The sequence below is a fragment of the Microcaecilia unicolor genome, chromosome 13 (assembly GCF_901765095.1).
Source record: "Microcaecilia unicolor chromosome 13, aMicUni1.1, whole genome shotgun sequence".
Lineage (NCBI taxonomy): Eukaryota > Metazoa > Chordata > Amphibia > Gymnophiona > Siphonopidae > Microcaecilia > Microcaecilia unicolor.
In genome coordinates this window covers 74430661-74448605 of record NC_044043.1, presented here as the reverse complement: position 1 = coordinate 74448605, position 17945 = coordinate 74430661, and the positions used below count along the sequence as shown (strand labels likewise).

Here is a 17945-nt window from a genome sequence, read left to right as displayed (position 1 = left end):
AGCCACTTTATACCTGGATATTCAGCACTGGTATCTAGGTGCGGCCCGATACTGAATATCTGTATAGAAATTTAAATACCGTGATCAACATTTGAAGTCCAAGCTGATTGTGGTGTTTAAATATCAGGTGGTATATTTTAATCCTAGCCAAAAAGGAGTAAATAATATATCAAACATGAGAAGAAATAATGAAAGAAAAGGAAAGAACTGTGTAACAAAGTCTCTGCTGTAGGGGATACAAAAATCCTTGCATCTTTTTTTTTATTAATTTGCAATGTATATATAATAAACAAAATCAAGAAATAATCAGAATTCATATTAAGGAAAAAGAGTAAACATATGAAGAAAAAACAACCTTAGGGGTCTGTTTCCGCTAGTGCCGACGTGGCCCATTCAAAGTGAATGGACTGTGTTGGCACTAGCACATGGACAGCTGCTAGCGCTGCTTAGTAAACCGTAGCGTTAGTATTTTGTCCACATCTAGGGAGAAATCCTTTGCATCTTCAGATTTAAACTATTCCAAATAACAAAAGGTTCAAGGGCTACCATAGAAGTTTGTTTGACTTTTAAATCGTGGATTTCTTTTTTGTATTTGTAAGCGAAGCTTTAATCTCAACACTAGGAGGAAATGCAAAGTTATACATTTCATATTTTGTATTCAATATGTAAGTTATACAAGATAAAAATTAATGCAAACAATATTTCCTTTTAATTACTTGTTAGGATTACTGTATTTCTTGTATTTTCAATACCTTTATGTTGATATGTAAATGTAAAAAGATATAAATAAAGAAAATTAAAAAAAAATTAATGCAAACAGATATAAAGTTAGTCACTAGACCGAGCTGTTATGAAAGAAAAAGTGTGCATTTTAGGAAATCTCTTTTTTGCCAAATGGGTGCAACAACATTAAAATTATTTTGGATAAAAATTACTTTTTCTCTAACTGTTATGCAGCAGAAGACATTGTTCAAATGATATGCACAGTTTCAATTATTCAAGAGTTAGATAGTGCAGCAAAAGACCCCCCCTCCCCCCCCGATATTCAGCCGGCGATAGCACGGTTAGTTGCTGTTCCTGATGCTGACCCCAGATATCTAATACTGGGCCATTTCCAGTGACCGGCATTGAATATCTGGGGGGGGGGGGGGGGGGGGGGAGAGTTGGCTGACTCTAACTTAACCAGCTATGTGAATATTCAGCGCTGGCAAAGTTAAGTTAATAGCAAGCAAAGATACGACTGTTATTTATGCAGTCCGATTTGCCTGCTAAAGCAGCTGTCTAGTGCTTGAATATTCACAAATAGTAGGCTATATCATGTGATTATAGCCGTTTAGCTGCTTTGCACTAAGCGCTAATATTAAGCGTAGATAACCGGCTTATCTGGTGCTCAATATTAGCAACGTAGCTGGCTAAGCACTATTTAATCGGCCGGGAGCCCTGGCTGGTTAAATAGTGCTGAATATTGGGCTCACATTACCTTTTCATATTAGGCATCCTGCTACGTTAAAAATACTTAGAAAAAATGTGATCTCTACTTTAAGCATCTCTACTTTAAGCAATGTTTGAATAGAAGAGTCAGACATGGTCGTAGTTTAACAAAAACTTGAGCCTGATGGAAAAGTAAAGTATAAGTCTCTCATTCCAAGATATGTAACATAAAACCTTGGATTCCCCAGAAATCCTTTTTCCATACAATACACTATGAACTTCTAACTAATCTCTGTATATTTGTGTGGTCCCCCATTCAGCTGCTCCCAGTAATCTTAAAAAAGTATTTTTAACTAGCTGTTCTGCACCAAGGGCCACCCACCCTGCTATTGAGAAGTCTTTTGAAATAATCCTTCCTTTTATACAACAGCCAGAGTTTCAATCCAAATGTAAAATGGACATATATTTTCATTTGCAGGGACAGTGGAGTGGTGATGTGTTCAGCGGACAGGGTACTATAATTCACTGCTCTGGTGTTGTCTATGATGGTCTGTGGATCAATGGCTATCCTGCTGGTGTGTACTTTATTATGCTATCCAATTATTAACGAGACCTAACATAATGCTCTGGCAGTCCCACTGTTGATTAATATGGTCTGCTCGTAGCGTTCACATCTATGTACTACCATGTCCTCAATTAGCTTGACAAACGTAGCACAGTAACACAAGAATGAAGACAGGACTGGTTTAAATAGGGCCTTTAGAAATATAAAATAAAAGCAATTCATGGAAAGAAATCAAATGCAAGACCTTGTTGAAATAGAAAAGGTCATTGTAAGAGAAATGTCCTTTAGAAGGACAATGTACTGTTTTTTTTTCTTCTTAGATTAGCTACATATTCATTCATGGATATTATTTTCTGAAGGGGAGGGAAGAGAGTAGGGGGGAAAAGGAGGGTTAAGAGCCACTATCCTGCTTTTGAATATTAAATTTAATTACAGATTTAATCCTAAGATGTCTTGTTTTGAAAGGAGAAGTGACAAGAAAAATTCATGCAGTTCAAGCTCATAATACATGTTCCTTTTAGATAAACATGCTTTATGTAAGGTGCAGTTTTAGCCCTTACCAGTCCTTTGGCCTTAATGTCAAGACAAGGCAGAATTTGTCCGTTCCTTAAAAGATCACCGCTTAGTTCTACCTCGTCCAAGAAGTGCCTATCTGGAATCTACACGTCATAGCTCTTTTTTTCTTCCTTGCACCTCACACTTGAAACAATCTCTCCTTCAAGAACTTTATCGAGCTAAAAACTTAAGCTTTGTCGATTAGCCTACAGAGAAACAGTCTGATTGAAAACCACCAGTTGAACCTTTTTGCCTACTTTTATGTGTTTGGTTTTACTGCATTTGATTGCTCCCTCTTCCCTCTCTTTCACCTTGCCTTCTTTTCCTTAGTTTTACCTGTCTCTTAGCACAACTGCTGTGCTTTCCTGTATTTTAATGGAGTTCCTGTCATATCTTCTTTTATCTCTGATAACCAGAGTTTCCTTTCAGTCTGAAAAGGTGGTGTATGGATGATTGTAGTGAATGTGAATCCAAATGTTGTTGAGCAAGCTGGTTAGAGAGATTTAGGTGCTCTTATATTAAAAGTGCGTTAAGGTATGCAGTAACCGAAGCTTAATGCGGTACTTTAATGCCCAGTAGCTGCAAGTGTAATGCAGCAACTAGTGGGGGCGTTTTTATTCAGGTTGTATGTTAATGTTCCCATTAGCATATGGTACCTGCTGACAGTTAGCAAAGTAGGACTTAGCGCATCCTATTTAGATGACTGTAAGTGGTCTTTAGCCGGTAAGCACATGGTAAATGCAGTGTGCTACCTGGATAATAGTTCGACGCCCATTCCCTGCCCATGCCATGCCCCCTGGCAGAAATTCTGAGAAATTAAGTAATGCATAGTTTACTGCCCGTTCATCAGCTCATGGCACAAGCAGGTACTTGTAGAGGAAATCTCCGCCTTTGTACAGGCCAATGCAGTTGAACCCATGCCACTATGGGGGAAGGGAAGGGATTCTATTCCAGGTACTTCCATGTGCCAAAAAAACAGGAGGATTTTGACCCATTCTAGACCTATGGGCCCTGAACAAATTCCTGGTCAAAGAAAAGTTCAGGATGATTTCCCTGGGCACCCTTCTTTCCATGATTCAGGAAAAAGATTGCCTATGCTCTCTGGACCTAAAAGATGCCTATACCCACATTTCGAATCTTCCCAGTCACAGGAAGTATCTTGGATTCTGAGTAAGGAAACACCATTACCAATATCGCGTTCTGCTGTTTGGTCGTGCGTCAGCTCCCAGGGTATTCACCAGATGTCTAGTGGTAGTTGCAGTGCATTTGCGCATACTGGGAGTATATGTGTTTTCCTATCATAGACGTCCACCCAAGAGCACATCGCATGAGGAAGCGACAGAAATGTGTGTAACTATTCAGCTATTGGAGCTACTAGGATTCGTGATAAACTACCGCAAGTCCCACCTTTGCTTGGATCATGCAATTGGAGTACGTAGGAGTCCTGCTCAATACATTGTAGGTTCAGGCTTTTCTTCCCCAAGCGAGAGCAGGGGCCTTGGTAATATTTGCCTCGCAATTCTGAAACAGCAAGCAGGCTACAGCTTGGCAAATGTTGAGATTAACGGGCCACATGGCCTCAACAGTGCCTGTCACTCCCTTGGCACATCTCCATTTGAGAGGCCTAGTGGACCCTAGCTTCCCAGCGGTCTCAGGCAGCTGGGAATCTAGCAGCTGTAATCCATATTCCTCCAGAGTTTACTCATTGCCCTTCTGTGATGGACAATTCAATCGAATTTTACTCTGGGACTGCCATCCCAAATTCCACCTCCTCAGAAGGTGTTAACAACAGATACATCAAACTTGGGATGGGGAGCTCATGTAGATGGGCTTCACACTCAGGGCACAGCTTACCACGTTAACTTTCTTGAGCTCAGGGCCGTTTGGAACTCTTTAAAGGCTTTCAGAGATCGGCTACAGAACCAAATTATTCTCATTCAAACAAACAAACAAACAACCAACCAGGTTGCTGTGTTCTATGTGAACAAGCAGGGGGGTACAGGATCCTACCCCTTGCGTCAGGAGGCAGTGGGGATGTGGCAGTGGACCCTGGCAGGCAGACTGAGCAGGGTTTTGCAACCTATAACAGGTGTTCTCCGAGGACAGCAGGCCAAATATTCTCACATACCCTCACACCTCCCCTAGGAGTTGTATTCTTTAGCTATTTTATTTGACTGAGGGACCTGCACTAGTGCATAGGGTGGGAAGGTACCAGCTCATGCACAGTGGGATGTTGCTAGATATTTCTTTATTCATCTCGCTAGTCGCATCCAACTGTGAGAATATTTGGGTTGCTGTCCTGGGAGAACAACTGCTACAGGTGAGTAACTTTGCTTTATTGTACTAAATGCAATTCTAAATTACATACATTGCAGGAGAGCCCACAAAAATTCAAGCTACCCACTTTAACCCAAGTAATTGTTGATCATTAGCTTATGAAAAGAGTAGTTTAAGAACGGAGAAAAATTCAATTTTAGGTTAAATGATTTTTTTTCTTTTTGTTATATACTGTTTTTTTCTTCTAATTGGACCCAAAGTAGTTTACATCCTAGTAACCATTAAAAAAATTGCAGGTTGAAAATGGCAAGCTTTAATGGAAATAATATCCCTAAGCCAGTCAAATAAAAAAAACAAACAAACTTGTGAATAAGATGGTAATGAGCTCAAGTGTATTTGTATTCTAGCTCAAGCCAAGAAGATAGTGATATCTGGTGACGAAGTGATTGATGTGCTACAAGGGTCGTCCTTCACTATTCATGTTGTGCTCCAGAATGAGGATGGAGTTATTTCTGAATGTAAGGGCATTTTTCTCAGTTTCTTTGCATTTTTCTTTCATTCCCAGCCCCCCCCCCCCCCCCCCCCCAAATGTCACATTTCCACATATCACTATTTGGGCACCCTACAACTTGCTGGTTACCCCATGGTCTCTCAATGTGTGTAACTCTGGCTTTCTTACAGGTTGTAAACTAGTTAATATAATTAAATTGTTTTTGAAATGTATTGGTTGACTAAACTACATGGTGGTTTAAAATGTTGTAGAACCAGATTAGTTAGGTGCTTTAAAAATGGATTACTTAAAATTTTAACAGGTAAAAGTTATTGCTCAACTACACTCATGCCTTCTGTTAAATGCAAGTTACTAAGGGTTCCTTTTACTAAGCATCTATGTGTGCCCAACGCGTGCCAAAATGGAGTTACCGCCCGACTACTGCGTGTCTCTTGTGGTAATTTCATTTTTGGCGTGCATCTGATACGCTTGTCTGAAAAATATTTTTTATTTTTTAATGCAGGTAACGGATGCGTGCCAAGTGGCATTTGACACATGTAGGTCAATACCGCCTGGGTTCTTTACCACTAGGTCAATGGCTGGAGGTAAGGTCTCAGACCCAAAATGGACGCGCTGCAATTTTTGATTTTGTCACACGTCCATTTTCGGTCCCCCAAAAAAGGCCTTTTCACAGGCATGCTGAAAAATGGATTGGCGCATGCCCAAATCCCGCACCTACACTACCGCAAGCCATTTTTCAGCGCGCCTTTGAAAAAGGACCCCTAAGTAAATAAGCATAGCTTGCAGAGGCTTATTGAATATGTTGCAGTAGAGTATTTGATAATATGGAAAATGGTTTAATGAGCCAGCAATGACTCTGTGCCCACCACACAGTGAGTCAACTTGAATATAATGTAAAAAATTCATAGGAGAGGTGATCGAAAACTGGAAGATATGGCCTGCAGCTCCCTTTAAAATGTGCTCTGAGGTTAGCCACAAATAATTTACCTTATTTATGTAGGTTCATTTATTATACCGCTTTTCAAACATGGATAACAAGATGGTGTACAAAATAAAGTATATTAATGGATATAAAATAATTGTCAGTCATTAAGGGCCCTGTTTACTACGGTGCGCTATCGCTTTTAGCACATGCTACAAATTAGCATGCGCTAACGTTAGAGACACCCATAATTATTAGGAGGAATTTGCAAAAGTTACCTTGAGATGAGTGCAAAGTCTGCATAGTCTAATAAGGATGAAGAAGCACATGCAAATATTTCCAGTTTAGTAAGGTCGATGAGCCAAAATTAACATTTTAAATTTAATACGATATAAGATAGGCAAGCAATGTTGTTTCCTTAATGGGCTCACATGTTTAAATCTCTTAACACCATAGTCCAGCATACAGTCATATGGCTCCTTTAATTGAAGTTTTTCTAACTGATATTGTGGATACCCTATAAGTCAGAGGTTTTCAACTTAGTCCTCTATGCACACCCAGTCAGTCGGGGCTTTCAGGATAGCCTGAAAACCCCGACAGGCTGGGTGTACCCAAGAAAAATCTCCGCTATAAGCAGTAATTCCATTAAGCAGCTTCCCACTGTTCCAGAATCTGTAGGATAGTTGTGCCCATCAACCAGCAGGTGGTGAAAGAGAACTGAAATTGAGCTGAGACATATCTCTTGGCAACCAGTCCAGTTCCTCAGTACTGTATTTTCTATCTCCAGCAGGTGGATAGACATACTTTTCTGAGTTCTTTGCTCCTGGTCCAGTTGGTCAACTAGTTCCCAGTTGTGAGTGGCTTTAATCTGCAGAGTCATATCTGGAGGTCTTCAGATCCCTGTCTGTGGTGCCCCACAAATTTACTTGTTCCCTCCCTTCACCTCTCCCTTGTTTCCTGTGGAGCTCTCCTCTAACAGCACAACAACCTTTAAAAAGAAAAAAAAAAAAGGAAAGAGGTTTGCTGGAGAACATGGGACATAGTATCAGTCCTGAGCTTTTCTCATCTGTAATAAGACTTGTGGAGACTGTGAGCTTGGGGGGAGCAGCCGGCAGTGGTAAGTCCAACTAAAGTTTGACTCAAAACTGCTTGCAGGGCTGCAAGTTCTACTTGGTGCAGGGGAGGGATCTTGACTCACCGCTAGGGCCCCGTTATGCTTCGCTGGTGACAGTTGGGGTGAATTGCGACTCCTGTGGAGCCAGTTAAGCAATGTTCCTGCTGTGGAACCTGCCCGCTGGCATCAGGGCATTGCAGTGTCTGCAAGCCAGGAATCTCGTTGGACGTGAAGGAAACGGATTGGCAGCAGCACATCTTCGGATTTGGCACAGCATCCGAATATGCTGGGGTCTTTGGGCTCTCCGGCAGAGCCCATGCGCAGTTTGATGCAGGATAGTGCGGGAACAGGCGCCATTTTGTTGGGGCTGACTGACAGGAAGGAGCAGCCTCTGTCTGATCACACACAGAGCACAGCCACCATTTTATAGCCTCAGGGCCCAACAGAACATTCAGTTGCATTGGGATCTTTGTTTTCTCTGGAGCTTATATTGCTCTTACACCAGGCCTATTTACTGAAGCAGGGGCAGTCAAGAGTTGCTGCAAGGTACTTCAGTTTCTCACCCCGCTGCTACTCTTGCTCCAAAGATCTCATTTAGACCTCCAGGAGTGGTCATCTCTGCTTCTCCCTCTTTATCTGATGTGGCCTCGGTCTGTTCAGAGGAGCCATCATTGAAGGAGCCATTAAAGGAGGGAGAGCTCCCTCCTGAGGAGGGGGATGATCCAAAAGTACTGAGGTTGTTTCATAAAGAGGAGCTCATTACTCTAATTTCTGAAGCACTGGCAGTGCTTTCTATTGTGGAGCCTTCTGCTTAGGTGTCAGGAGTTCCATCTTTGTCAATCATGTCAATACTTAGATTCTTTCCATTAGTCCTTCTCACTATTCCAGAGGCCAGTCCGGTGTTTCTGACGTGTTTAGTCGATGTGAAGTAATGGGTCAGATAACAATTGTCACCTTGCATGGTGCTTCCTGCATATCTCTTGTTCTCTTCAAGTTGTCCAGAGATGAGAGAAGTCCACACATGTTTGTTCTTCTAGTTAGTTAGGTTAGCGAGTTGTTTAAGGTTGTTGTGTTTATTCTGAGTTTCTCCTTACTGTGTTTGTCTACGTAAGTACTGAGGAGTTGGACTGGATGTCAAGAGAGATATGTCTTAGCTCAGTTTTCAGTTCTCTATCTCCACCTGTTGGTGGATACACAACTGTCCCACAGGTTCTGGAATAGTGGGAAGAAGGACTAATGGAAAGAAAAAATTTAAGTAAGACCTAATTTCTCCATTGAAATAGTCAGTCCTACTAATTACAAGTGGAGGAAAATGTTAGTTGCCTTTGTATCTAAAAATTGTTTCAGAGAATGAATTTTCCTCAGGTAATAGAAAGAACTCTGAGTTAGCCTAGAATATAGAAAGAAATGTTAATTTCGAAATCCCAGATGACTCCCAAATGTGTAAGGGTAAGATATTTAATATACTGCCTTTCTGTGATACAACCAAAGTGGTTTATAGAATTGCCTCAGTATTTCCATTCAAACCAAAAGAGAAATAACTCACAAAAAAAAAAGAGACAAAGGGTGCATGATTGTGGGGGAACAAACTGTGGCGAGTGCAACTCTAACAACAAAGGAGGGGAAAGTAACCTACACAGAGCGGCAAGTGGAAGCCTGGTCATCTTTCTGGGCAGACGGGATGATCATGCTGCTCTTTGCTGTCATTTACTGAGTTACTATAATATTAACATGACTACTGTACCTCTCGCCTTACTCCTCACCGGCCTCCCACTTAGCCATCTATCCCCCCTTCAATCTGTTCAGAACTCTGCTGCACGTCTCATATTCCGCCAGAACCGATATACTCATATCACCCCTCTCCTCAAGTCACTTCACTGGCTTCCGATCAGATACCGCATTCAATTCAAGCTTCTCCTTTTTACCTACAAATGCACTCAGTCTGCTGCCCCTCACTATCTTTCTACCCTCATCTCCCCTTACGTTCCCGCCCGTAACCTCCGTTCACAGGATAAATCCCTCCTCTCAGTACCCTTCTCCACCACCGCCAACTCCAGGCTCCGCTCATTCTGCCTCGCCTCACTCTATGCTTGGAACAACCTTCCTGAGCCCTTACGCCAAGCCCCCTCCCTGCCCGTCTTCAAGTCTTTGCTTAAAGCCCACCTCTTCAATGCTGCGTTCGGCACCTAACCCTTACCGTTCAGTGAATCCAGACTGCCCCAATTTGACTGCCCCTATCGGACCGACCATTCACTTGTCTATTAGATTGTAAGCTCTTTGAGCAGGGACTGTCTCTCTTTGTTAAATTGTACAGCGCTGCGTAACTCTAGTAGCGCTCTAGAAATGTTAAGTAGTAGTAGTAGTAGTACTGTAAAATTGGTAACAGAAAGATAAAGAAAGATCAGTAATGGCACTGAGACTTTTAGCATTATGTGATGTGTAGAGGGTAACAGCTAGACAAGAAATGAGAGGGGAGAAATGTGATGAAGCTGGAAAATAGCACTATGAAAACTGAAGTGACAGCAGCAAGACAGAAAGGGGTCTAAGAAGAAATAGCAGTGGGAAGATGAGAAAAAGAAGGAACATTGGCATCATTGGCAAAAGAACAATATGAACACCCAAAGGAAACAGGATACTGACCGCTTATGTTCGTATGAACGTATATAGATAAAACCAGGTGCCTGTGAACAAAGCTGAAAAGGACTTCCTAAGAGGAGGGGTTTGGAAGAGAAAGAATGGTTCATCAGTAAATTATCAGGGAAATTCTCAGACAGGAAAATCTTTTACAGGATTTCTGCTTGAAAATCAGGTCAACCACAGGAATGGGGTTTCTTCCTGCATGTATTTGCAAGTATTTTTCGAAACAGTTGCAAATGTACCAGCAGGAGAATACACTTGAGGCTTGCAAAATAAAGTTCTACCCACACTCTCTATCCTCTGATCTAGTCCAACCCCCTTTCAGCCTTGGGTAAAAGAACCAAGGTACTTTTGAGGGGAGAGGGCAGTTTTCAGTCAGCTTTTTTTTCACAAAAAAGCTTTGAAAATAACCCCGTGAATGAGCAGTTTTGTAAATGGAAGCTGAACCAGGAGTATGTACAGCTAGAAAAACCCAAAGATTGGCAAGTAGACAAGAGGATCATATGGTCAATGGTATCAAAGGCTACTGACAAATCTAAGAAGACAGGTATGATAATAGAAGGCATATACATGGATACACATTCTCAGAAATGCAACACAGTCAAACAAAAAAAATGTAAACTTTTCACATAAAAATGCTTTTTATCCAGTACTAGTAAAAAAGGCCCGTTTCCGAAACCAATGAAACGGGCGCTAGCATGTGCTTTTTTTTGAGTGTGTGTGTGTATGTGTCACAGAGTTATTTTGTGTGTGTGTGTGTGTGTGTGTGTGTGTGTGAGGGTGCGGTGTGTGTGCAGGTTGTTGATGTGTTTTTTTTTGTTTTGTTTTTTGGTTGGGGGATGTGCTGTGCTATGCTGGCAAAGTGGGTTGGATTGGTGCGTGGCTTTGAGGGTGTGTTTCTGTTGTATTGTGTGTGTGTGGTTTTGTCTGTCAAGGAGGTTTGTGGAGGGGGGGTCTTTCTGTTGGTGAAATGTAAATGTGGTTGTAGGGGGGTCAGCCTTTGTTGAGTGTTTTTTTTTTCCATGTTTTTTTTTTTTTGTGTTGTGCTGAGGCAGCAGTGTTGTTTTAGATGGGCGGAAGGTAGAGGAGCACGTTCTTTGTCTGTCGGTATTTTTTGGCCGTTTCAGGGCTGCTGTAGGGGAATGCTGGAAGAGAAATGTGCTGTTGGAAGCAGCGCCATCTTTTCCATTGGGCTGGGGTTCTGGGCATCCTGGAGGTGGGTGACGGCTTGCCTGAGGACGGGGATGGTTGTTTTAAGTTGGCGGAAGGGAGAAGAGCACGGTCTCGGGCCGTCGGGGGGTGATCGGTATGTTGGTCCATTTCATGCCGGCTGCAGGGGAAGCTGGAACATTTATGCGCTGCAGGAATCAGCGCCGTCTTTTTCCGGGTGCTCGGGGAATCCCCGAGGTGGGAGACAGCTTGCCTGAAGCTGGGGATGGTTGGGCACATCCTTGGCCGCTTCGGCAAAAGGGGAAGAGGAAGGGGGTGGGGAGTTACCTGCAGCCGCCTGAGAAACCATGTATTCTTTGTTTGTTTTGTATTATTAGTTTGCATTTCTGTTGAAGAAAGAGTGGATGCCTTTCTAATGATGGCGGTGGTGCGTCGGTGTGCGGTTGTTTCGTTAATTTGGCAGCCAGTCTCCAGCGATTCCTAGGCAGGGAAGGAGTACTCCTCCCCCTTCCTTGGTCACTGTTTGCTGCTGGCTGGGTCGCGGGTAATCCTTCCAGCTGGGCCGCAGCGTCCTGTTTGCCCACGTCCCAGATGGTGATGGGCACGTTGTTTTCCTGCTCCTCTGACTCCATGTCAAGTGATCCCAAATATAGTCTGTGTTATAGGCCCTCTGGCACTCTTCAGTACTGGCATTAGGCATTTAAAAATTTCTCCCCCCCCCCCCCCCCCGGTCTATTTTTGCACATACCCACAGCAGGAATATTCTTCTCTCGTTCCAGCGGTCTTTCTGTGCTCTTCGTGCTGCACAGATAATGAGCCATTCTGCTGGGGAAAGCTCCTCCCTTAGTGTCATGTAGTTTCCTCTGATTGGTCCGTCTTACGTTGCCTAGTGTTGCCTGGGAACGGTGTTGTGATGGTCCTTTGTGTTTCAGAATGTTGAGGGTGTTTATTCTGATTGGTCCGTCATGCGAGGGCGGGGCAGAGAGACATGGTCAGTGTTGTGGCTTCACCACCATGAATCCATGAACCCTTCAGTGAGTGACTGAGTGACTTCAGAACGTTGTCTTCAGAATGTTGAGGGTGAGTTTTATTATAGTAGATATTTGTGCTCTGTATACAACTTTCACATTTTAACAATGGCAGCAACTTTTTAATTAAAAGTTTAGTTTTATACAGGTGTCTAACTACTATAAGCAAAGCTATAATTTATTGTGTGTAGTTTTAAAAATACACTTTTTACTGTTATGGCTCAAACGTTTTAAAACAGTCTGTATTCCAGATGTTAAAGCTGGAAGGATGCCAGTTAAGGCTGTTTAATGTTGCTTTGTACATATTCCCTAATGAATAAGCAGTATACATAGACTGAAGTGTCGTCTTTCCATGTTACTACTGTAGATAAAAATATTGGTGCAATAACTTGATAATGATGCCAACTTTAGAATATGTTATAAAGGAATGAGCATTCTTTGTGGCCTAAATTTTAACTGGTCAATATTCAGCCCACGGCACCATAGGTAGAATCAGCCCCAGATATTCAATGCTGAGCAATATCTGGGCATTGGCATTGAATATTTGGGGCTAATTCAGCAGGTGCTGGCCGCTGGAGCTCATATGGGGCCCAGGGTCATGGTGGCAGTTTTAAGAAAAAAGCCGCGGTGAGCAGGAGCGAGTGGGCATCGTTCCTGCCCGCTGGAACCCCTAGACCACCAGGGTTGAAAAGGTAGAGGGGGAAGGGCCCCGGTTGTGAGAATCTGTTATTGAGACTGGGAGGGAGAGGGATCTGGATTGCATGGGAGGGAGGGGGCACCATAAGCTTAAATACCGCTACCTAGAAGTTAACCGGGTACCAGCCAATATTCAGACTGGTACCTAATTAGCTCAGCAGCTAAAGTTAGGACAACCTTTTTGCACTGAATTGCTAGCGCAGCTAGATCAAAGAGGCTCTATGTGCTTTAGTCCACTTCATATAATTGGTCAAGGCTCTCCTGCAATCCAAAGACATCGCTAGACCACCAGGGCTGCTTCGGGTATGTGCCAGGAGGGCACCCTGTGGCTCGGGGGAGGGGAGGCAAGGAGTCAGATCGCGGCAATGGTGGGGAGCAGAGAGCACCGCAGGGCCCATGGAGGCACGAGGCCCTGTGCGACTGCACTTATCGCCCCTGCTTAAGACCGGCCCTGTACCTATCTATTTAGTTATTTATTTTTTTATTTTGTTGCATTTGTATCCCACCTTATCCCACCTCTTTGCAGGCTCAGTGATACTTAACCACACAGTGCCATCTAACCGCCCCTGCACTGTCTGGTTAGTGCCGGGGTGGTCCACGGGCAGAGCTTAGGTGGAGCCGCTGTGGCTCTTTTTCCAGACATGCCCCCCAAAAAGTTCCCTGTAGCTTTAAAAAGCGTTCCATATCCAGTTATAACAAGACCAATTCAATTGCTTCATAATGCATGCTACCTTGATCATGTCACATCTTTGTATTACGTTCTTATTGGCTTGCTGTAAACTATCAAGTTATATTACTGTTAGCTTTCAAGACCAAGAGAGTAGGCCTCTAGTTGTTTGCTTTAGACACAGCTTGCTTCTATTGAAGCATCCCATCAAGCCTCCCACAGTGTCATGGGATCTCAATGTTGTGTTCATCGAGCTGATGAAAGCGCTTTTTAAGCTGCTGGTTACCTTCCACCTGACGGAGCTTACCTGGACAGTGGAGTTCACTTTGACTCGTAAGATCATTGAGCTTTAGTAACTTAGTTTTTTTTTAACAAAAGTTCCTTCCTAAGGTAGTATTAGAATTCCATCTTAGTCAATTATTTTACTGTTTTTTCCAAAACCTCATTTCTACAAAGATGAAAGTGCTCTACATACTTTGGATTGCAAGAGAGCCTTGACCGATTATATGAAGTGGACTAAAGCACATAGGGCCTCTTTGATTTAGCTGCGCTAGCAATTCCGTGCAACAATGCCGACGGATCCCATTCAAAGTGAATGGGCTTTGTCGGCATTACTGCAGCAGGAGCACCTAGTGCGGCTTGATAAGAGGCCCATAGTAAATGTATCCAGCTTCTTGTTTTTTGTTTTGTGCCAAACAGTATCGGAGCTGCCGTCAGCAAACTCATTTTTTTCAGTTGGCTAGTAGATAGCATTTCATTTGCTTATGCCCAGGTTGGGCTGACTCTAAAGGGCTATTTCATTGCTCATAATGTCAGAACTATGTCTGCATTGATAGCCCACTTGAGATCAGCCTCTATAGGGGAGATTTGCAGAGCTGCAAAGTCGTCTTTGGTCTACATGTTCACATATCATTATTATTTAGGACAAGACTCTCAACGCGACAGTCGTTTTAGCCATATAGTCCTCCAGAATTTATTTGAAATGAATTTTACAAGTTCTTTTTCTCTTTGTTAACACTGTTCTTTAACCCTTGCTTATTGAAGGGTCTTCTGCATATTTCTAATTTTTTTTGTTGAAGGCAGTCTGTAGCTAGGAAATCCCACATGTGAGATTATAAGTATCTAGCTCGATCATGGTGAAAACAACCCCTCCCCCTTTACAAAGCTGCACAGTAATGCTGACACAGCCCATTCACTTTGAATGGGCTGTATTGGCATTACCACACTGGCAGACGCTAGCGTGGTGCTGTAAAAGAGGGAAAAGTTACTTACCAGTAGCAGCTTTCTCTGAAAAAGCAGGCTACAGAGAGGAGCATTTTCAATAAAATGTCTAAGTCCAATTTTGGACGTTTTTCTAAAAATGTCCAAAAATTGAGTGGCAAACATAGCCATTTTCAAACCTGAAAAATCTTTTTGGTTCAAAAATCACCTTTTTGTAAATGATTTGTGCTCGGTGCATTTTTCTTTCCTATTTTGGGGGAAAAAACACCCAAGAGAAAAAAGTCTAAAAATCATTCATTGGGATTCTGGGAGCCATCATTTTTAGTAGACTGGCCACACAGACATCCCAGCAGAGAAGTAGGGCAGTCTAGGGCACACTGCAGTGAACTTCCCATAAAAGGTCCCAGGTACACAACTCACCATAACCCCCTTATTCAAAGTCATTAAATTGCGGGAGGATTGTGAAAAATTACAAGAGGACCTTACAAGACTGGGAGACTGGGCGTCTAAATGGCAGATGACGTTTAATGCGAGCAAGTGCAAAGTGATGTATATGGGAAAGAGGAACCCGAATTATAGCTACGTCATGCAAGGTTCCACGTTAGGAGTCACGGACTAAGAAAGGGATCTAGGTGTCGTTGTTGATGATACGTTGAAACCTTCTGCTGAGTGTGCTGCTGCTAAGAAAGCAAATAGAATGTTAGGTATTATTAGGAAAGGAATGGAAAACAAAAATGAGGATGTTATAATGCCTTTGTATCGCTTCATGGTGCGACCGCACCTCGAATATTGTGTTCAATTCTGGTCGCCGCATCTCAAAAAAGATATAGTAGAATTAGAAAAGGTGCAGAGAAGGGCAACGAAAATGATAGCGGGAATGGGACGATTTCCCTATGAGGAAAGGCTAAAGCAGCTAGGGCTCTTCAGCTAGGTGAAAAGGTGACTGAGGGGAGATATGATATAGGTCTATTAAATAACGAGTGGAGTTGAACAGGTAGATGTGAAGCTTCTGTTTACACTTTCCAAAAATACTAGAACTAGGGGGCATGCGATGAAGCTACAATGTAGTAAATTTAAAACGAATCGGAGAAAAGTTTTCTTCACTCAACGTGTAATTAAACTCTGGAATTCGTTGCCTGAGAATGTGGTAAAGGCGGTTAGCTTAGCGGAGTTTAAAAAAAAGATTTGGACGGCTTCCTAAAGGAAATGTCCACAGACCATTATTAAATGGACTTGGGGAAAAGCCACTATTTCTGGGATAAGCAGTATAAAAGGTTTTGTACTTTTTTGGGATCTTGCCAGGTATTTGTGACCTGGATTGGCCACTGTCGGAAACAGGATACTGGGCTTGATGGACCTTTGGTCTTTCCCAGTATGGCAATACTTATGTACTTGTATGGTGAGCCCTCCAGTAACAGAGAAAAAGCTCACTGTACACCACTACAATAGCCCTCAAGCTTGCAGTTGTCAGTGTTTTTTGGAGGGCTCACAGATTCCACCACAAGTGGACCAGTTAGGTTGGGATATGAACCTTGGTCCTCTTCACTACGCTACTCCTAGGACCTGCCTGCTGCTTTAACAAGAATGACCATCATATCTGAAGCTGTCATAGAGCCTGGTATGTACTGTCACTGTTGGGGGGTGAGAGGGGGTCTGTAACCACTGGGGGATTAAGGGGGGTTATGTCTTAATCCCTCGAGTGGCCATTTGGTCATTTAGGGCACCTTTTGGTCACTTATTCATGAGTGAAACAAGTCTAGCTAAAAGCATCTTAATTTAGGCCCTAGTTGTTTTTGTTTTGTTTCATTGTAGCAGAAAGCTGTCTACCTTTTGGTGCCACCCTTGTCCTACCCAAAACACACTCCAAACATGCTCCCTTGAAATTTGGGCAAACTGTGGAAAAAAACATCTAAAATCGGAGTGTCGAAAATTGCAACTTGGATATTTTCCAGAGAAAAACGTCGATCTACCACCTTATGACGTTTTTTGGACATTTTTTGATTTTGAAAATGAACCCCATAGTCTCACATACCCTTCCTCCTCCACTTCAGAATTGTATTCTATAAGCTACACACTTGACTGGATAGGTCCTGTGCGACAGCAGCAGGTGGAAAGGCATACGCATGGTTCACCATTCTGAAAAGCTATGATAAACAAGCTGGAGAATGGTTTATGTGTGAGGGTTCCTTCAGATAACATCACCTACATGTGACACTGTATACTGTATCCTGCTGTCCTTGGAAAACACCTGCTACAGGCAGGGCTTTATTTCTAGGGGAACGACCTGTAGCTCAGTTCCACCACTTCTTTTCAGACTTCAGAACAGCAGGGGTGTTCTTCTCCAGCTCCTCCTTTCCAGGCCGGCCGCTTGCAGTGAAGTGGGAGCTGAGCCTGGAGCAGAGTTATAATCATTCTGGACCTAATCTTTTTTTTTTTTTTTGTTACATTTGTACCCCACGCTTTCCCACTCATGGCAGGCTCAATGCGGCTTACATGGGGGGACTTGCCCAGAGTCACAAGGAGCTGCCTGTGCCTGAAGTGGGAATTGAACTCAGTTCCTCAGGACCAGAGTCCACCACCCTAACCACTAGGCCACTCCTCCACTGTTGCTACTATTTGAGATTCTACATGGAATGGTGCTATTCCACTAGCAACATTCCATGTAGAAGTCGGCCATTGCGGATCACCAATGTGGCCGCGCAGGCTTCTGCTTCTGTGAGTCTGACGTCCTGCACGTACGTGCAGGACGTCAGACTCACAGAAACAGAAGCCTGCGCAGCCTTCTACATGGAATGTTGCTAGTGGAATAGCAACATTCCATGTAGAATCTCCAATAGTATCTATTTTATTTTTGTTACATTTGTACCCTGTGCTTTCCCACTCATGGCAGGCTCAATGCGGCTTACATGGGGCAATGGAGGGTTAAGTGACTTGCCCAGAGTCACAAGGAGCTGCCTGTGCCTGAAGTGGAGCTGCCTGTGCCTGAAGTGGGAGTCGAACTCAGTTCCTCAGGACCAAAGTCCACCACCCTAACCACTAGGCCACTCCTCCACTCCTTCTCTCATTACTCTTGCCCTTGACCCATCCCCTTCCCTCTCTTCCCCCTGGCTCCACAGTTCCACTTGTTGTTTGTTTACGAATTAAGCCCTGG

The 17945-nt window shown here is 43.1% G+C and overlaps 1 protein-coding gene across 1 annotated transcript in view; it reads left to right on the top strand.

The window, feature by feature from the left end:
• The window catches only part of MORN1 (MORN repeat containing 1), a 265209-nt gene that overhangs the window by 56144 nt on the left and 191120 nt on the right, over positions 1–17945 (top strand). Inside the window, 2 exon segments of the mRNA XM_030185675.1 lie at positions 1910–2006; positions 5236–5346. Of these exon segments, the coding sequence (XP_030041535.1) occupies positions 1910–2006; positions 5236–5346 (208 nt within the window).